Below are 18,987 nucleotides of genomic sequence, written 5' to 3' on the forward strand. Positions count from 1 at the left end.
TCATTGCGATGGCTGTGCGATGTACGGTGTTGGTAGGAGAGTTTTAGATCGTCTGTGCCAAAACACTGTCAAAAGTTCAGTGAGAGGCTGATCTTCTCAACTCTAGTCAGGCTGTGTGTTTTAAGTTCTAGGGTTAGAATAACAGATGAACAAGTTCCAGATGAACAAGTTCGCAATGAAACAAGTGTGTTGGTAGAAATCACTACAAGGCCATTAAGTTAACCAACAATGACATGTCACTAGCAGCATGATCTCCTTAATAAAATCAGTGCCATCCTGTTCATGTGTCTCTTACATGTTGATAGTGTAGGCAGGTGAGTGGTCGGATGGGATGGTAGCTAACATCTCTCACATCTCTCACATCTCTCACTTTAATACCTCGTTCCTCTCCCTTCCTTCATCTTCAATCCACCCCCACCCCTCTGAAAAAGTTTACCATCAACCGATCACCATGGATCAACAGCAACTAGTCGTCATCGATTCAGATGGAGAGGTTATTATCCTCCTTCGCAATGAAAACTCTTCCTTTGCGCAGTCGGCAAATGAACCCAAGCCCCCAGTTAACACCCCTGCCCCGGTATGCTACTGCCCCAATATTTTGGTTCCAAATGAAGCTTGCACATATTACGTCCAAAGTAACTGGCAAGGCTTCTGAGAGAAAAATCTAACCAAAGTCTCATATCAGGTGTCCGACTCCAGTGTTGAGCCTTCGAATGCGAAGCAAGACTCCTAATCATCGCTCAAGGATTGTGTCAAATTTCAAGTTTCCGCGAGACACCTGATACTTGCGTCAACAATGTTCAAAAGCATGTTGACCGGCGGCTGGAAAGAAAGCGTTGAATTCCAGCAGAACGTTTCCGTTACAATCGAAGTCGAGGGCTGGGACGTGGATTCCTTCACCATTGTTCTGCGTGCAATTCATGGCAAATTCAATCAGATACCAAAATCGCGAACTCTTGAGCAGGTGGCAAAAATTGCTGACATTGCAGACTACTACCAACTCAAAGAGATCATGTCTGTCATGCTTCCGGCATGGAAGACAGCTCTGTCAGATGGTCTCGCTCATGGTACTTATCGAGATTTGGTTATGAGCGTGTGGGCTTCCTGGTTTTTTGGGGCTGATCAGGAGTTCAAAAACGCAACCTCCAGTGCGATGACGAGAATGTCTGGTCAAGTTGTTAGCCTCGGATGCCCGATTCCTGCGAAAATCATTAGTGAGTAGAGACAGACTTTTGCAAATTACCCAGGCTGATCAAGGGCTCTAGATGCAATGAACAATGCCAAGACCAATGCCATCCGAGATGTCTTTTCGTCGGTGACATCTACAGTCTGGGAAGGGCAATTATGGATGTTGCTTTCAGTGCCGCTCAATCATGACTGGAGCCCTCCAGTTAGAACAGCATAAAAATGGTTTCCTATCACCACAACCTAAAAGCCCCTATCCAGGCATCCATTACAGTGGTCTTGTCCACACGGTGCAGTCATTCGAATCACCTACATGGTATGACAAGAAAGCTTCGATTTGGCGTTCAAAGCAGAGAAATACCGCCCCGCACCAGTGCGCTCACTCATCTTTCGCTTCGATCTTCGGGAATCTGAAGTATCCTGTTCAAGGCCTGGAACTGCGCAACTTTGTCGTTTCAGATACTCCAACTTTGAAACGAAAGCACACGGATGAATGATGTTATCGATATGACCTTTACTACTACCAGTTATTTCTCTGCTGTTCTTATTATCAATCAATTTGAATTAATATATTTCATTATGCGAATCTGCAGGTTCGAGCTGGCCGTCTCGGTAGGCGTATCCGAGTCGTTATGAATCATATCATGGTACTATTCTGTCTAGCATTGCGGAGGTCCTGAATTGCACACCCGTTGCGTATAACCTGGAACTGACCCAGTCAAATCACCCTAACTTGAACTTTTAAGACACGATTATCAAGAAACTTCATAGCGGGGTGTCCATTGACTCCATGTTTCAACTCCACTCATGAAATACTCCAGACTCTTTATGTACTTCTCGACTTCGGGTCTGGGGAAGCCCTGAGAGCCCTGTCTGATGTTATGAGCAGACTTTTCAAACACAAGCTCCAACTCTCGACAATAGCTATACATCAATCGCTTGCATGCAGCGTAAGGCAGGCCGGTTTCTTGGGCCAAAACATACACAGCCGAGAAAGGCAGGGATCCATCAGTCAAATTAGACTGGTGCGCCTTCCACTCTTTGTCCCAGCTGTAAACGTCATTCAAGACGCCCATGAAACGAAATGCGCAACTTTCTAGACCGGACAGCTGTGTTAGCTCCGTGGTAGTGAGGTGCAGGTTTCCACCAAATCGCATAAGTGCAGTATAGAACCTACAGGATGTGTTAGTGTGGATCCATTTTGATCATGAGATAAATGAGTACGCACGTCCTTCCCGCATCGACCTCTCGCCATTCAAGATATGGGCCCAGGTGTTTGATAGATGCGCGCTCGGGCGCGGTTTGAGCTCGTAAGAGGGCACAAAATCCTTCAGTGAGGTCATCGGCCAGAGACTCGTCGATTTCTCGTAGAGCCAGCGTGGTATCAAATAACATCCATTCCACACAGTTCGATCTGTTTGGGGTGATTTTGTTGCGGGCAATTTTTATCACCCGCTCTCTGTACGACAGCAAATCCACAGTGTTCATTTTGTCCAATTGATCTAGAAATCCATAAGTTATCTGACAATTTTTGGGGATAAAATTCTACTCACCGTCAATGAGGAATGCGAAGTAATGCATTCTGCCTGTCACATCGACTCGATCGTTAAGAATGAGCGGAAAGAATTCACTGAAGGCACGGGCAAGACCCAGAGTAAAAAACCCATTTCTTTCCTTCTCACTGGCAAATTTCCAGTTCTTTCCAAAAAAAGGCTCAATCACCGCTTGGATGGCTTCCAATCCTAGCGTATGGGATTTCGATTCTAACCGACTTGGACCCACTCCATGCTGTAGGTGGGCAGCTAACCCTGTTGATCCCGATGCATGATATTGCCTATGACAGGATGCTTCTCGCGTCACTGGTATCAAGTTTTGAAATCGCGAATGTATCTCAACTCCGCAACGGGAAATTTGCGCGTTCCGGAGTAGGTGCTTCGCGTGGAATCTTGAAACAAGCCGCGTGTTCATGCCTGATTATTTCTCCAATTCTAAATCTTGGAGGTTGTCTAGCCTGCTTTATAATGTGGGTCGGTCTGGCGATCTTCATACACACCTTCGGTTATATGCCAGTATATACCGATTAAAAATTGTTCAGCAAAGGTTCTTCGACTCGCTTTTGGCAGTACCCTCAGTTCATGCTGTTGTCTTTCCAAGGTTGGATGATGCGGGTATCGAGCGATAAAAACGCACGGATCATCTCGGCGCCGTGATGTCACTTGTGTACAGCTCAAGTGCTTCAACCATTTCACTTCCCAGAGCTGACGATAAGTCACTACTCAGAAAGATAGCAGCTCGATCGGAGTAGCTTGCTCCACCAACTCGGAGTCTTTTCCTTTTAGTCTTCGCCTCAACATTCTACTCAATTGTACTTGAAGAAACCCACCTACCCCGCCAACAACACCACAGCACGCAGAACCTGAGCATAAATTGTTCACATATGCGACCTGCTGTATATCATAGTCACTTCAAGGCTTCTCAATCTGCGTACCGTCGCCTTAACTCCACCAAAAACATACTGAACTTCGGTCCGACTTCTGCAATGGATCAACCCAGGAACACAAAAGCTCCATGGCGTGATCTATTAGATTCTCATCTCAAACAAAACTCGGGATACGAGTTTAATATCGCTACGATAGCTCATGATTCTAATGGAGACCCTGTTCCCCGAGTTCGTACATGCGGCTGCCGTGGCTTCTTCCCAGAACTTGAACTCCATCCCAGCGGACAAAAGGACATGGATGAACAAGTTGGAGAAGCTCAAAACCCCCCGGTTTATGAGAGCGACATGCTGACATTCACAACCGATGCGCGAATGGAAAAGCTGGATCAATTGAAGTCATCTGCACGCGCCATCGAGGCTATGTTTTGGCTCAAAGATTCAATGACGCAGTGGCGGGTCAAGGGGAGAGCATATCACATTGGTGGGCCCTCTGACCCAGAAAAAAAGGGTTCTGAGCATCTCGCGAGAGACAGGATTGGCGAAGGTTTGAGACTCAAAGAAAGCCAGGATGGGGATACTGCAAACTGGACTTGGGAAAGCGCTGTGACTAGGTATTTTGCAAATCACTCTCCAGTCATGAGAGGTACGTCATCCTCTACCATTCTGCGGCTGATGACTGCAATATGAGTTGTCCCTAGAAGAACTGCGCTAACAAACGTACTTTAAGGCTCTTTCCAAAACCCACCACCTGGACAACCTAGGTCTAACGTGCCTTCTGATTCAAACTTGAAACTAGGGCAGAGGGTCACCGATCTCTATGATCCAATCGCTCGTGCTAACTTCAGAGTTGTTGTTATCATTCCTGAAGATGTTGAGCGCATCGATTTGTCCAACCAGGAAGATGTCCAGAGAGAAAAATGGACTTATTTGGAGAGCGGGCATGGATTGGGGTACTGGAAAAGTGTGGATCTCTGGCCATGAGCTGGCTAAATGCATTGATATATTACCTTCTGTGCAAACTTGAAGGCATTTATCATTGACTTTTTTCACTTACTTCAAAGAAGCTTGGAGTACTTGGTGGAAAGGTTGACGAATTGACGTTGCTAGAAAAACCTTGGAATATTCTACAATTTCATACTATTCTCTAAATCGAATATCCAGCTCATTCAATTCAATGTAGGGGAGGGGGGAATATTGAGAAATTTCATAAAATTCCAATTCCCATGTCATTTGGCACTGTACACCAGTAGTACTCCTGTTTGCCGTAGCAAATTGATCTATCAAAGACTTTTGTTCAATTTTGAAGACTCACCTAGATTCTGACAATTGTTTGATTGGTCTTCATCATATACCTAAGAGTCTCCTTCATATTTTCGAATTCTCTTTCCAACGTGTTGATATCCCTATCTCCAATTGTGTTATCCCCCAGCATCCCTGCAGTATCAAACGCATCTCCACCTCTTAACTTCCCGCAGTGATGGATTCTGGTATGATCATTATCTCTTATCCTTCCATTTCAAGACACTGATCCTTCCATGTCACTAGCTAGCGGCCGTCGCCGCACTCCTGCCTGCTTTGAGTGCAAAATCAAGAAGAGAAAATGCACCCATCCTACTAATGAGCCTGGTACTATGTCTCCTGAGTTGTCAGATGCTCGATTGCCAGGCACCGGGAGCCTGCACGATGAGGAGGTACGTTTACCCTCTATACATTCTTTGTTTACTTTCTGGCTTTGTCTCTTCTCCAGGGTTTCTAATATTCAAAACTTCAACTTCTCACTGATTCGCTTCATACATAAGCTTCTTGACCCGATCTTTCCCATCACTCCCCCCATGCCACCCAAAAAAAAGTCTCGAAAGACGTCCAAGTCTTCCAAAAACGGCTATGACAGCCTTCCAACTCCCTCAAGTATTTCAAAAAGGACGACGTCTGTGGAACCAGCTCCCCAGATGCCAGAGCATCCAACTAATAACCTTGAGGGCTCGGCTCGTCTGGGAATCCACAGCGTATTCTCTCGAGAGCTGGAAGGGCGAATCAACCAAATGCAAGCTGAACAAAATGCTGCACGACTCGCGTTTGAGGAGGCGATGATGGCAGTTCAAGCTTCTATCCACTCAGCCACGGATGTAATTAAGCTTGTTGATGACTGGAAGCAGGCCTGGGAAAAGGGTCAGTAGACAACATCCGCCTCATCGTTGACAAGTTGTTGTCAAGTGGGTGTCAACTTGAAAATATTGGATACAACTTGGAGCCATTGGTGGTATGATTTCAATGTCTTTACCCTTTACTTTTCCTTCAGCTAAAATCTCAATTAGCTTTGATTATGTCTTGTCTCGTTCAAGTTTCAGGCGATTTTGTTTCTCTTCAATTGGAGTTTTACTGGGTCTCAGTTATGTTTTGGGTGATAGATTTATGATAACTGCCAGTGGTCCCTCCGGTGTCTCAATCAAAAATGCATTTCTGAACCTTGGAATCAACAATATGTTTCTCTAAAATTCAGTAGAAACTCAGACTAGGCATAAAACTATCACGTGGCGTTGTTTCACGTGTCTGGTGTTTAACTTGAAGGTCAAAGCTCTCCGAGTCCCTCATCCCACTCATCCACCAAGTTTAAAATCATCAATTCCACCTGGGCAATACTCAGTCATTATCCAGATATGTATCCGGTTTACCCTCATGTCCCGCCCAATCAGCATTCCTCGGGAAACGGTCTGGATTCCAAGTGCTTGGGCACGTTTCCCAGCAGGTTACCGAACCTAAAAACCAAAATTTACGACAAGATGAGAAGGATAACCTCTCTGGGTTTCCTATTCAGTCAACAGGCAACCCAAACCCATATACGAAGAGGTAATACGACTTCATCAATGCTCTGGGGTACATACACATGCCAACTCAATACAATACACGCCAAGTTCACGGAGTCTTCAAGATGAGGGGCCGATCAACTAATCATAATGCTTGATCACAGCAATAGGACCACTCGGCCCCATTTTACGCCTACGGGCTTACCCGCACAACGGATCGGCCGTGTGAGGGGTCCATATTTCAAAAGGATGGAAAGGTCGCACTGGTCATATCCATAACGAATTGGAGCACATATTGCAATTGCACTCCGTATTGGGAACCCACTTTTGATAAGGAATTTTCATCCTTGTTTCCTCATTCCCGACCGTTACGTGTCATATCCTTCTTAGGAATGGTTCCCGTCTCGGTTGAGTGAAGCCCTGGAGTCCTTTCTCTAATCCTGGTTTCTGATCCCTGTTCTTCCAAGGAGGCTAGTTTATGCTTGCCGAGTTTCAATTCTTCACACTCTAGAGAGTGCATAATTGGCCGTTTCGGCAGAGTCCGTGAACTGGTATCTGCTTCAGAACCAGGTTATTCGGGAGCCTGTTCGCCCTAGCCGAGGAATGGATGGTCAGGATCCTCACTTAACGAAAATAGGGTGGTCGGGAGTAGGATTGCCCTGGAGATCCTCGTGGGTCATGCATATCATCATGGTTACCAGTTGAAGTGTCAAATCTTAACGACCTGCATCCATCTTCTCACCGCTCCTCACGGGAGTAAGTGTCACGGACATGCAGGAGCCCAACGCTATAGAAGGTGCCAGTGCCATGGGTCATAAGAAATGCACTTCGCCTTGTTACGCTTGTTTTGGGAATGTGGTGTCAGTACGAAGTGCTGCAAGACGAGTCGATAGGTAGAAGAAGTGGAGCAGTTTATGTATTTTAATCGCTGTGTAGATCCCTCCCAAAAAACCTTCCAAGGTTCCAACCTTTGGGACTCGGGGTAATTGTACTGTCATGTAATCAAAAGTCCTTGGGACTCTTTTTTCTTCTTCCTCAAACCCCTCTTAACTTAAACCTTCCAACCCTCCTTTTTTAAGGTGATCTTCGACCAATTTTCAATCCAAGACCCTTTGCGCCTATATTCGATACAATCAGATTACACCTCCTTTCTCCCCCGTACACGATATCACGACGAAACGAAAAGCCATCTTTCATACACTGTTTATACTTCCATACTCCTTTCTGCGCCTCAACCCCATATTTCGCCTCAAGAGGGGGGGACCCTTTGGGTATATACATCGGTCGGAATTTTATCTCAAACGAGACGAGAGATTCCTTAACATGGCCACTGCATCTATCGATGCGCTGGGTGCTTTCTCCCACCTCCAAACCAACTTGCCTCCGTGGATCACCCGCATTTCCGAGTTAGCCACACACGCCGCCGCCAGACATGCCGAATACTCTCAAGCCTATCAAAAACACACCACATTTAAGCCGCGTCGCCGAAAGAATAGCTCCGTTCGCTCTATCCACACCGATGACCTCGCCCCGATTGCCAAACAGGAGACACCACCCTCCGACGCAGTGGAGGAAACCACAACCACAATCTCAACCCCTAAGGACGAGAAAGTGCCAGCACAGCAGGCTGGTCGCAAGCGCGGAACCGACGAAGCCCCCTCGATCGACTCAGGAGAGCGTCACGCCTTTGTCAGCACCCGACACAACGTGATCATCGAATACGACGGTCATACACAAAAGGTTCTGGAAGAGGTCGTGAGGGAAATTGGTATTGCAAGGAACAACATCCGCCGCGGTAAGATGTCACTAATGCCTCGCGGTGGAGGTCTTCGCGCCAATCTGTTGAACCGAACCGCTGGTCTGAACACCCAGATTGGAGGAGTCGGTGGAGTGGGTGGCGAACCGTCACCTCTCTCTTCCCTGTCTTGTGTTCGGAGTACCCGAACCGCCTCTGGCGTGGTTGGCGTGACGGGCACATCAACTGGCGTTCGCAAGGAGTCACCCTTTGACTTCGCTGACAAGCAATTGGAATTGGCGCACAGCCTCTGCGAAACTGCCGCGTACCAAGTGCTTCGATCAGGTGACTGCGCTACCGAACTCGATGGGGTAGAAGAGAATTTCAAGATGCTCCTGGAAATGACCAACAGCGAAGTGACTCGTCTTGAAGAGGAAAAAAAGCAACGAGAAGCACAAGCGACCGAAGAAGAGAAGGAGAACCAAGCCACCCAACCTCCGAACCCGACGGCTGCGCGACTTGCGCGCATTGCGGCGATCACTGCAAATACGAGTAAACAACCCACGGCCGTCGCGATGGGTACTATCGAAGTTGATGACGACTCTTCCATATCAGCCGAATCTCTCGACTTGTCTGCACTTCGACGTTCGCGCATTCGCGTTTAAGTCAAGGCCGAGTTCAATTCCTCTGTCAACGATAAAGCGTGTTCGTTGAAACCATTCCAGCAAAAGCATCCCCCTTCGGCCAACACCTTCACTATTTGCATGCCCAAGATACCATTTACTTATTTCCTTGCTGTCATCTACGTGTCTCTTTGCACAATAATTCCGCCTCCACAGATTGCAAGTCCGACGCGGGTCTCGCTCACTTTGCCATTTTATCTTCTTGTTATAGCTAACCCTGTCTCTTACTGAACACATCTTGCCACCATTTTTCTACGGTCTTTGGAGCACTCTTTTATCATTTCGGTGGGGTATTTTTTATGTCTTTTCTGCATTCTACTCATTTGCCTGGAGCGCACGGCGTTGGGCAACGGCGTTCAATTTGATATTTGGTTTTGCTTTAGCTTTGCATCATTTGGGAGGCCTCATGTTGTTTACTTCTTAGTATTTATCACGTTCGGAAATCAAGATTATTTCTTGTATTGCCATATAAATATCAACCTTGGAAGCTATTAGATCAAATACATGTCTTGATCCCGTCTTCATCTTTGCCACTGGAATACCGCTATACGCCTAGACTCATCCATCAATACCCAGTACACAATAATAAAAAAAAGTAAATAAAAATAAAACGAAAAAGATACGAAAGTGCGTACTCCACTCGTACATATGCACATTTCACGCCCTAGCTCAATTAACATGCGGCAACCCTGCTCAACAATAACCTTGGAATCCAATCGAGCCATTATTTACACATCTTCGCACTTGTTCAATGTACGAAGACGGAGTAAATACTGTCATTTATTCTCCTCGCCGCTTGTAGCCCTTTCATCCAATTGGTCCACATGTCCAACAAACTCAATATAAATTAAACCTACGCGGCGCGCGCTTCACGACACATCCCCTTACGTTACCTTGACTGGTCGTCTGTGCTGTCATAACACATTCCAAACATGATTCGCTACTAGATCGAGATATTCTGATCTAAGCACATTTTATGAGTCTACCTGGCGTTTGACCAGTGGAATTGATACGAGTACATTGAACCATCTGCCATGTGAACAGTCGTCTCCATGTACTTGTATTCCATACCCACGGACGTCTACTCAGGTGGGTTCGGGCCGTGTGGTCACCCAACGGTTCTAGACGCTAGTATCATGGAAATTGCATGTTTTTTTGTGTATGGAGCCCTTCCAAGTTTCATTTGTCAGTGGTCAGTTGTACTAGTATTTGAAATTTCATCCGAATCATCCGTGCATTTTATGAGTACTATGCGCGAGACCGTTGGACTAGCGGGTGGAAGTTTCTGGATATTACTGACACAAGCGGCCTAATACTCCGAGTCTGCACTGCTACTTCGGACACATTTTGACATTTCAATGTTTCCAGTTGTGGTTGAGATAGTCCAAGGAATGGCATCAAACGAACACTTTCACAGTGCTCCATATCAGTTCATCTACCTGGAAAGGGTTAAGCCACCCCGTATGCGTTCCAATCCACAGGGTAATTCAAATGTCTCCCCACCGCCTCGAACAATCGAAAAAGATAGATCACTTTGTTTCTCGGACGAGTATGCGAGGCCTCCATGTCTGCGCGGCATGTGGAGTCTGGATAGGTACTAGACAGGGATTATCCGCAGTAACGCATGCAATACATCATCCACCACCAAGCCAATAGTAGCGTATAGCACTGACAGGGGTAGCATGGGAAGCGCCGGTGCCTTTTGCTAGCCCATTTTTTTTGTTTACAATGGATCCTCTAGCCTGAGGGTTGGCTCCTGCTAGGTTCAAGTTGCCCCCTGTAATTCCGAGTCCACGAGGTGAACTGAATTCTTGGCCTAGTTCGAGAGTTCATCTTTGCAACCCCGGGCCTTGGGGATCAGATCGAGTGAAGTCTAAAGCATCGTATAGGCGGGATTGTTTATAGCCTCATTTCCGTGGGAGCCTGTAAGGATGCGTAGATGGGGTTTCTTGAAACTAGTGGTCATGCTACATCGGTGGCGCCGGACACTTTTTTAAAACTCGGCGATTGTGGCTGTCGATGCATAGTTCTTGGAGGTGTGCTCTGCATAAAGCGTGAACGGGACGGGTAGAGCTGCCAGAGGTTGCTGTGTTTTTCACATGAGTACGTCGTACAGAGTACCCCAGAACCCCAGTACTTGCTCCATAGTATGCTCCATATTAATTCGGTAGCTAACCGAGTCACCGAAGAGTGGATATAATATTGGAATGTTCCAGGTACTGAAGCCAACAACCAAGCAAATGTTGAAGGTTGGGTAATACGCAAAAACGAGGAATACCTGAAAAACAGGAACACGAACAAAACACTATTACAGAGACCCCCACTAGCCCCATTTGAGCCCCGCGCACCCGCTTCCCCGGAGCCTTTACTCTCTGCTGAATGGTCAATAGAGTGGAGTCGATTCCATTTCGGGAAAGCATCCGGAATATAAATCCAAGGAGTGCCAGTACATACAAAAGTACGAGAGGGGTGGCATGTTTGCTTATGCGGACATCCAGGAACAATAGCTTGAATGCAGAATTTACGAAGGATGAAATGAGGGGCTAGTTTCATGTTGTAATCCTAGTTCATTGAGGGGCAATAATCCTAGTGATATTTCGGTTGATTTCTTTGTTCGCATATATATGGGGTCGTATCTTGGTCATTGATCGGATGTGCTCCGTGGGGGCCGAATTCCGTGTAACTGGGTCATAACTGGGTCACGCAGGTTGAATGCCAGGACGGGTCCCTCCAGGGCTGGTACTTATGTTTCCTACTATTGAGTAGTAGTGGGCACATGATCCAGACTATGGGGAATGACGCTCAATTTTGACTGTACCATTTGCCTTCCAAATGCTCTTCCCCGTAAGGAGTACGAAGTAGGGAGTCCCGAGGATAGGGGTAGAGACACTAGCTCACGTATTCAGGAAAAACAAAACAATCACCACCGGTCGCTTATATCCGAACCAACAATGAATAGAAATACCGGTGTGCATATCGCTTCTGACAACATTGAAAATACATCATAGCCATGAAATGATATTCCTTAGCCGCATTAAACGGATGCCAAGGGTCCCGAATAACTCAACATCCCTGTCAGTCTAGTAGGTCAACACAGCCAATCAGCTGGTGCCACAGCATCGTCCATGATTATGGTAGTCTAGAACGCACTCCGACCTTACCCAAAATGACTATCGGTGCGAGTCCACTAAGAACCTGGCTTTAAATTTGAAATTGTCCCGGTTCAAATTCCTGACTGTTACCTGCCTTGGCAAGAGGGTCCGAATAAAGAAGAATCCGATATGCTACAAATGTGAGAAAATTCTCACCATTATAACCAGACGTATAATAGAACTTTGCGCACGAGAAGGTTCAAGGCTGATCCGGAGTTGATGCAGGATGATTTTTTAGGTTGTGGCAAGACCAGGATTGATTCTGCGGGCTGCAGGTTATCATTACCGAAACTCGCGGAATTTGGGGAAGAATGTCCTTTTGAGCTGACACTGTTTGTGCTACTCACTCATACCGTCAGACTGCTGTTGCAGGATTTCAAGGTTGACCATGCTCATGCATCTATATTTGACCCCGCTTCTACTCAAGTGCTCCGAGTTATGATTTCCCTGTTTTGATGATTTTCAGACAAAGTCCGAGTACTACCATATAGATCGTATGATTCGAAGGACACGTACGTTATCAGGTCACTGTTTTGAAACTGAAAGACAGGACAAGGCACATATGAACATGCTCTGAAGCTCTTACCTGGTAGGGCCCCCCAGGATGTGAAAAGATCTACAAGGTGCATTCGGCCGACCGAGATTTACCATGAGGTCACATATGCAGCCTTGGAATAATTTGTGTCTGAATAATACCGGAGCGGTACCCTGTCCAAGTGGATAGGGCGCCACACCAGGGCGCCTCATCAGGGAATCGACCCACGCCGGGGGCACCGAGCTAGCCACCCTCCACTAGCAGGGCTTCTTATAGCTTCATATGTATTTAGCATCGAAACAATATTGTCTCCCCGAGATAGGCCTCAAATCGCCAAAGCCAAGCATTGTCATCGTATTTTGAACCTGAGATCCTCGTCCGAGCCGGACTCCGATTTTCTTTTCTTATCAGGTCACGGCCCTCTCCGGGTTAGTAGTAGTCCTTGAGTACATTGCTGCTAACAAAGTAAATGATCGTCCTATCCAAAAGTATAATCCATTCACCTACAGTTCACATCAATCACTGATTTCGATCGTCTGGGTTTGCACGAACTCAGGATGTGGTAACACAAGCTGATATATCGGTGGAGGCTTTGCAGTCTACCACGGTCGCGATGATTCATATTCTCTGTTCCTGTTCAATGAGCTTGAGCACTGGCAGTTTCATGTGTGTTTATCTGGCTCAACGGTGCCAGTGATGACGTGGTCTGGCAACGCTCAAGATCATCAATATTCTTCCGTAGCATTGCAGATACCCGTGGTGTCTTGGACTGCGAAAAGCTGCTCCTCGAAAACAAAATCGCATCGAATAATGTCCAGGTTTTCGGGAATATGCAGTCAAAAATTGCCAGCTTCTGGTATTCGTTTTCGCTCCATATGCAAGTGAATATCAACGTATACTCAACACCCTTTCACCTACCTCGGACTTCATTCGGGACTTCATCGGCAAATAGTAGGTCATAGTATGACCGATCCAGCCGATTAAGAATATTGGTAGCTAAGTTTTGTGAAAGGAATGCAGCTCCCGTCTATGGTAGTCGTTTCCTTGCGGTGTGTCTCAAATCGCTGATCGTCGGCCGGGCGATATTCATATTCGCGAAGTCCAGGAGGTCTTTCCCTGCCACGATGGTATGCAAATTGTGCACTAACTCTTCAAGTCCGTCAAAAGGGGTGAGTGTTAGCTTCCATTTTCATCAAGGTTATTGGAAGCATGCTGGGTAGGTCAGTTGCTCGCCGATGGGTACTGGTTCAGCGTAGTCAACAGCTGCCCAAAAGCGGCTGTGTCTTCTTGGTATCCCGCAGACGATGATAAAAAAGAATGGTCTTTTGGTATGCTTTTCAGCAATCCCAGAGAAACTTGTGACTGGGTAGGAGTAAGAGGAAAAGAGAGTGGATGAAGGATGGGGGAGAATGGGAAACGTGGCACTAGAACTCGTGCAAGTGAGAGTTATACCTACCCATGTGCTGCCACGTGTAATGACACGCTACATCCATGCTCCGTATTTTCTTGGGGCTTGAGATTGATAACCTTTTTCCAACTGACCCTCACTTTACATTCTGTCACCATCTCACCGATTACTCTCTCGGCGTGTACTTCATCCCCAAATCACAGCGATTCAATGACAGTATATTCGTAAGCCTTATTCATTCAAATCACAATTGACCTTGGAAAGCTTCTATTTTGAATGTATACCAACTATTTCCCAAAGCATTGCCGATGCCTAAGCGGATTTTCAAGTTTGCACTGGCGTCAAAGCGACCTTTGCACCATTCTTCATTGACAAAGTGAGGCCAATAAGCTCTTTGAAGGGTTCCGAGTCTCGACTTTCAATGCTTTCAAATTCTTGAAGGATCCTGACGATTGTATAACTGGCCTCTGTCAACGCAAATTGCTGTCCAATGCAGATTCGGGGACCTCCATTAAATGGGATGTAAGCCCATCCAGGCTTCAAGTTTTCCCATCTCTCTGGCCTAAACTCAGAGGCATCTTGTCCATAAACCTCCGGTAGACGGTGTGCGCTATAGGCACAGTACATCACCTCTTGTCCTTTAGAAATGAATATTGGGAGGGTACCGCAGGATCCACCTCCTGTAGGGAGGACTGTCCTTTTGTTCGCCATACGTACATTTAATGGGATCAATGGGTAAAGTCTCAATGCTGTAAACCGGGTGAGATACGGAATATGGAATCAGAACGTATAGGGATGTTCTTACTCTCATTCATCACCCATGTGAGGTATTTCATTGACTTAAGATCCTCGAATGAAGGCCGCTTGTCAAAGTTGAGAACTTCAGCCCTTAGCTTAGACCATACATCTTCTCGTCTAGAGAGGAGGAAAAATGTAAAACTGAGGAAGGCTGCTGTTGTGTCGCGGCCTGCCAGTAAGATATTAAGTAGCTGATCCGTCAGCACCTTTTCATCTTGTGTCCGTGTAGCCAGCTCATGAAGAAACACGTATGATTGGCTAGGGGGCTTTTCATCCTGGTTAGATTCCTGTAGTTCTTTGTGTTCAAGAGCCTCCTGAACAACATCTCTGACAAAGCTTCGTACTGCTGCGATGGCCTTCGTATAGCTTCTATTCAAATTAGATAGCCATCTCAATGGACCTAGCCGCATACGAATAATCATTCCGTTCGAAGCAATATGCCAATTTTTAGCAAAAGACTTAGAAGCTTCTGATTCCCTGCCACCTAGGGTATTAAAGCTTCGACCGAAAAGGAATTCGGTGGCTGAATCGATCGTCTGCGTTTGCCATCAGGTTCAACATTTGAATAAACTTTGTAAGGTTCCAGGGACAATAAGAAAAGCTTACCATCTTGTAAAACAGGTCTTGAAGATCCACCGTTGACCCATCTACCGGCATACATTTGACGAGCTGGGAGACATGATGTTCATACACAGCGATATCGGCGATCTGATTTCTCACAAAATTCGGCCGGAGCAGTGCCCTCGATTGCTCCCAGATCTTCCCATCACTGGCGAAGATACCGTCGCCAAGCATGGGGTGCGCTGCATCGTTGCGGCTGCCTAGATCGAAATCCTCAAACTGCGTTGCAAGAATGGCCTGGAAATTCTTTGGTTCAGACGTCAAAATCAACTTGCGACCAAGACGAAGCTGGAAAGTCCGTCCAAACTTGCGTTGCCAGTCCTCAACAAGGTCGATCGCATAATTGTTGTTTGTAGCCTTGATGAAATCCCACAGAATGTCGAGCCCGAAGATATAGCTGGGCATTTTCGTCACTTCACCGCAGCCATTTCTCTGGGCGAATCCCCAATCTTCACAAACATCAGGTTAACTCTGTTCACATAGGATGTGCAGGTCTCTATAGTACTTACCTGATAGAGTTCGCCATAGCTTAAGAAGCCCCAGTGATGCTATAACTACCCACAGGAGTGTTGAATAGCCAATTCCTAGTGAGTCCAACATGGTAATGTGGCTGTTCACAATTTCTTCGAATATTTTCCTTCTCAAAGGGAAATTTGGCACCTTGAGATAAAATGAAATCTCTAGCCTCCACTGGCAAGGGTATTAGAAATGCCCTGTCAAGTTATACGTAATGCTTGTGGGGGGGTCATGACCTATCAATGGGGGCCAAATGAATTTCGCAGTTCACATGTGACTGCGAAAAATGTTCATTTGACAGGGCATTCTCCTCAATTTAATTAACTGCAGTGGGTAGATTTAGCTATAAAGAGTAAGATGTAGTTTTAGAGCGGTCTATTAATCCGTCATTTCTTCAACTTTGTTTTTCAGGGGGGAGATTCGTGAGAGCAAACCTTGGAAGTGGAGCCTACCGACTTGTATGTCTTCCAGGATCCAGATGTCTAGAGACAACACGAACCATGAACATGAAAAAGCTAGGCTGTTTCTCTACATAGTACTCTGCAATCCGTGAAGCGTAGCTCATTTTGGATTTGGATCTATATCACCTGGGCAGAGTTGGCGTTGGAGCCCGGTACCAATTTCATTTTTCCTCGGCTTTCTAGTCAACTGGTGTTAATTGTCTGATACAGAATACTATAACTAGTTAGTTATGGAACTTGATTACCTAAATATAGAAAAACCGAGTTAATCAAATTTTGTCGTCCTCCACTACCATGTACCGCGCTCCGAGTCTGAAATGCAACTTTAAGATGAACATTTTGAACTTCCCAGTGTTGAGACCATTGATGATGATCCATGCTCCGTAGAGATATCACATTATCCCTCACACTGTGCTCCGGCACCACACAGAGCACATTTTACCCAGGCGTGGGATCATTCAAATGTTCATTCAAGTCTACCGAATAGTGGTAGGTACTGCCATTACCACCTCTCCAGCCCTGGATGGTTATCAACGACCTCAAGAACGATATCTAAATACCTCCCAAATGTTTAGTAGCTCACCTCAAGTGCTTCAAGCTGTTTAGAATCATAATCATATCTTTCATAGTGCAAACATTCAATATTTGAATGTGGATACTAGATAGTGTCATGCCAGTGCATCCATGTGGCGCTGCTGTAAAATTATTTGAAGATGAGCACTTAAGACATGTCTTCGAGGGCGAAGCTCGCCTCAACTTTCAACTACAGAGAGGGATGACTACCACTGGCAGTCAATGGGTATGATTAATCAATATGAGTACTTGTGTGTATGTAGAAAATTGAAAACTTTTGAGAAATCATTCACATGAGCATTACTAGACAAGTCGGCTGTAAGAGTAGGCTAAAGACCACTCATGAATATGTATAAAGAGCCATGTCAACTAATCATCCGTAAAACAACCCTTCACATGTTCAAACAAAGCCAGCCCTGTCCTGAACATGGATATTTGTCATAACCCGGATATCACCCGGTGTCCTCTCAGTGCCATCATAATTTGCTGCGGCTGAACAAAGCTCCTGGCTATCGCTGTTCCCACTAATACTGGCCTTACCCCCATATACCGAGGAATAGTTCGGACGCGAGTTGAATTCGTATTGGTGTTCGGAAGACTTGCTGTTGCTCGCGTTCTCACTTGGCCTCTTCGTGTGGCCTCGTAGATGTTTCACAAGGGCTATACCATTGGGGACAGAGATCGATATAATCGAGAATGATCCCTCAAGAGTAACCCAGTACATATATGTTGTTAACTTCCAGGTCATATCTTCTTCGACATGAGGGATGATTTGTATCGTGGCTCCCATTCTGCCAATGGAGATGATGATGACAGAATAGGTCAAACAGAATGCGACAAGGAGGTAGGCACGGCGACGAAGACTAGTGTTAAGTCTCATGATGAGTGGAATAGGGATAACCAAGATCCAAATATCGATCAAACAGGAGATTGTCGCCGTGGCCGTGTACCAAGCAAACTTGTTAATGCATTTTCCTGGGATAGTAGTATTCCAGGCTCTAGCGATGGGGTCGCATTGCCAAATAGTGACGAGGTAGGCAGAGAGAAGCCAGGCAGCGACCAATCCACCAAGAACCCATAACTGAATGCGTAAAGATCGATTTTTGGCATTGAAGACACGAGCGTAGAAGAATAGGGCGGAAATTTTGGGGAGACAAATCGAAGTGTCGAAAATAAAGACGCCAACATAAAATAATTTTGCGCCGTGTATGAGATAAGCTGAATTTTGAACAGCGACGAAGTCTTCATGGAGTCCAAGGCCGAAATGAACCCAGGCAAACAAGATTCCGAGTAGTGTTACTTCTGCAGCCTATAACACATATGCAATAACGATATTAGTTCTCAGTTCCATTTTTTCTAGCAAGTTAATAGGGTTAAGGCTGAGGCCACATACCCATGAGAGTATTGCAAACAAATCATCCCACCACCAGCGTTGCTTCGTGATGATTTTTGAGGCCACCCGAATGAGAGTAATTAATGTCGTGAATATCATAAGAACAATAAAAAGTGCCCTTGCACCGGGCCCCCGATCGGGTGTACCCTCAGGAATCTCCAGACCCATGTCTGTGGTTGAGATTAGAATACGTCAAAAGAGAAGAGCAAAATGAGGTTCTGAGGAAATCGATAATGAAAGATTCCAGAGACATCAAAAGTACTAGTAAGCACTGCAGTGGCACTCATAAGATAAAAAAGAGATTTATTCAGCCCTGGGGGGGAATCCACAGTTCCTGCACTCAGTATGAGTGACAAATATAGATTATGGCCACTAGCCCCCAAATTTCTTGTCGCAGAATTTCAATGTTAAAGACTGGGATCATCGTGGATTCTCACCTCTGCAGGGTGTAAGTGGGCACATGAACTTGAGAGTGACTGACGTACTGCATAGAGGTTAAAAGCGTAAAAAAAAAGAATTGGGGCCGGTTGACCATATCAGTACCCATTATGTGGTAATATTGGGGCTAGTTCCTACCCAACAAGTGCGCGACCTGTTCTGACCTACCATTTCTGGTAAGCCCTGGAGATGATGTACATTCCCTGCATATTGACGGTGTATGCCTTCAAATGTTTGTGTTATCT

General features: G+C 45.9%; 8 protein-coding genes across 8 annotated transcripts; 5 read left to right on the forward strand and 3 right to left on the reverse strand.

The window, feature by feature from the left end:
* Window positions 1–451: 451 nt before the first annotated feature.
* On the forward strand, window positions 452–655 carry N7483_010651 (uncharacterized protein; the record flags this gene model as incomplete). The annotated part of the gene is made up of 1 exon (XM_057094078.1): window positions 452–655. The coding sequence occupies one exon, from the start codon at window positions 452–454 to the stop codon at window positions 653–655; it is 204 nt and encodes a 67-aa protein (XP_056940049.1).
* A 141-nt stretch (window positions 656–796) lies between these two features.
* N7483_010652 (uncharacterized protein) lies at window positions 797–1,682 on the forward strand (the record flags this gene model as incomplete). The annotated part of the gene is given in 3 exon segments (XM_057094079.1): window positions 797–1,214; window positions 1,266–1,315; window positions 1,329–1,682. The coding sequence occupies 3 exon segments, from the start codon at window positions 797–799 to the stop codon at window positions 1,680–1,682; spliced, it is 822 nt and encodes a 273-aa protein (XP_056940050.1).
* A 258-nt stretch (window positions 1,683–1,940) lies between these two features.
* Window positions 1,941–2,766, reverse strand: N7483_010653 (uncharacterized protein; the record flags this gene model as incomplete). Its single annotated transcript, XM_057094080.1, has 3 exons — window positions 1,941–2,358; window positions 2,414–2,687; window positions 2,739–2,766. 3 exons carry the CDS (start codon window positions 2,764–2,766, stop codon window positions 1,941–1,943), a joined length of 720 nt encoding a protein of 239 aa, XP_056940051.1.
* Window positions 2,767–3,622: 856 nt separating this feature from the next.
* On the forward strand, window positions 3,623–4,606 carry N7483_010654 (uncharacterized protein; the record flags this gene model as incomplete). The annotated part of the gene is made up of 2 exons (XM_057094081.1): window positions 3,623–4,268; window positions 4,353–4,606. The coding sequence occupies 2 exons, from the start codon at window positions 3,623–3,625 to the stop codon at window positions 4,604–4,606; spliced, it is 900 nt and encodes a 299-aa protein (XP_056940052.1).
* A 496-nt stretch (window positions 4,607–5,102) lies between these two features.
* N7483_010655 (uncharacterized protein) lies at window positions 5,103–5,802 on the forward strand (the record flags this gene model as incomplete). Its single annotated transcript, XM_057094082.1, has 3 exons — window positions 5,103–5,112; window positions 5,147–5,316; window positions 5,485–5,802. The coding sequence occupies 3 exons, from the start codon at window positions 5,103–5,105 to the stop codon at window positions 5,800–5,802; spliced, it is 498 nt and encodes a 165-aa protein (XP_056940053.1).
* Window positions 5,803–7,752: 1,950 nt separating this feature from the next.
* N7483_010656 (uncharacterized protein) lies at window positions 7,753–8,829 on the forward strand (the record flags this gene model as incomplete). The annotated part of the gene is made up of 1 exon (XM_057094083.1): window positions 7,753–8,829. One exon carries the CDS (start codon window positions 7,753–7,755, stop codon window positions 8,827–8,829), a length of 1,077 nt encoding a protein of 358 aa, XP_056940054.1.
* Window positions 8,830–14,266: 5,437 nt separating this feature from the next.
* N7483_010657 (cytochrome P450) lies at window positions 14,267–15,961 on the reverse strand (the record flags this gene model as incomplete). Its single annotated transcript, XM_057094084.1, has 4 exons — window positions 14,267–14,691; window positions 14,748–15,276; window positions 15,347–15,810; window positions 15,871–15,961. 4 exons carry the CDS (start codon window positions 15,959–15,961, stop codon window positions 14,267–14,269), a joined length of 1,509 nt encoding a protein of 502 aa, XP_056940055.1.
* Window positions 15,962–17,311: 1,350 nt separating this feature from the next.
* N7483_010658 (uncharacterized protein) lies at window positions 17,312–18,472 on the reverse strand (the record flags this gene model as incomplete). Its single annotated transcript, XM_057094085.1, has 2 exons — window positions 17,312–18,220; window positions 18,305–18,472. The coding sequence occupies 2 exons, from the start codon at window positions 18,470–18,472 to the stop codon at window positions 17,312–17,314; spliced, it is 1,077 nt and encodes a 358-aa protein (XP_056940056.1).
* Between the last annotated feature and the right edge of the window lie 515 nt (window positions 18,473–18,987).

This window comes from Penicillium malachiteum (genome assembly GCF_028827825.1).
Source record: "Penicillium malachiteum strain IBT 17515 chromosome Unknown utg000005l:1.0-9002435.0:326005.0-9005861.0, whole genome shotgun sequence".
Lineage (NCBI taxonomy): Eukaryota > Fungi > Ascomycota > Eurotiomycetes > Eurotiales > Aspergillaceae > Penicillium > Penicillium malachiteum.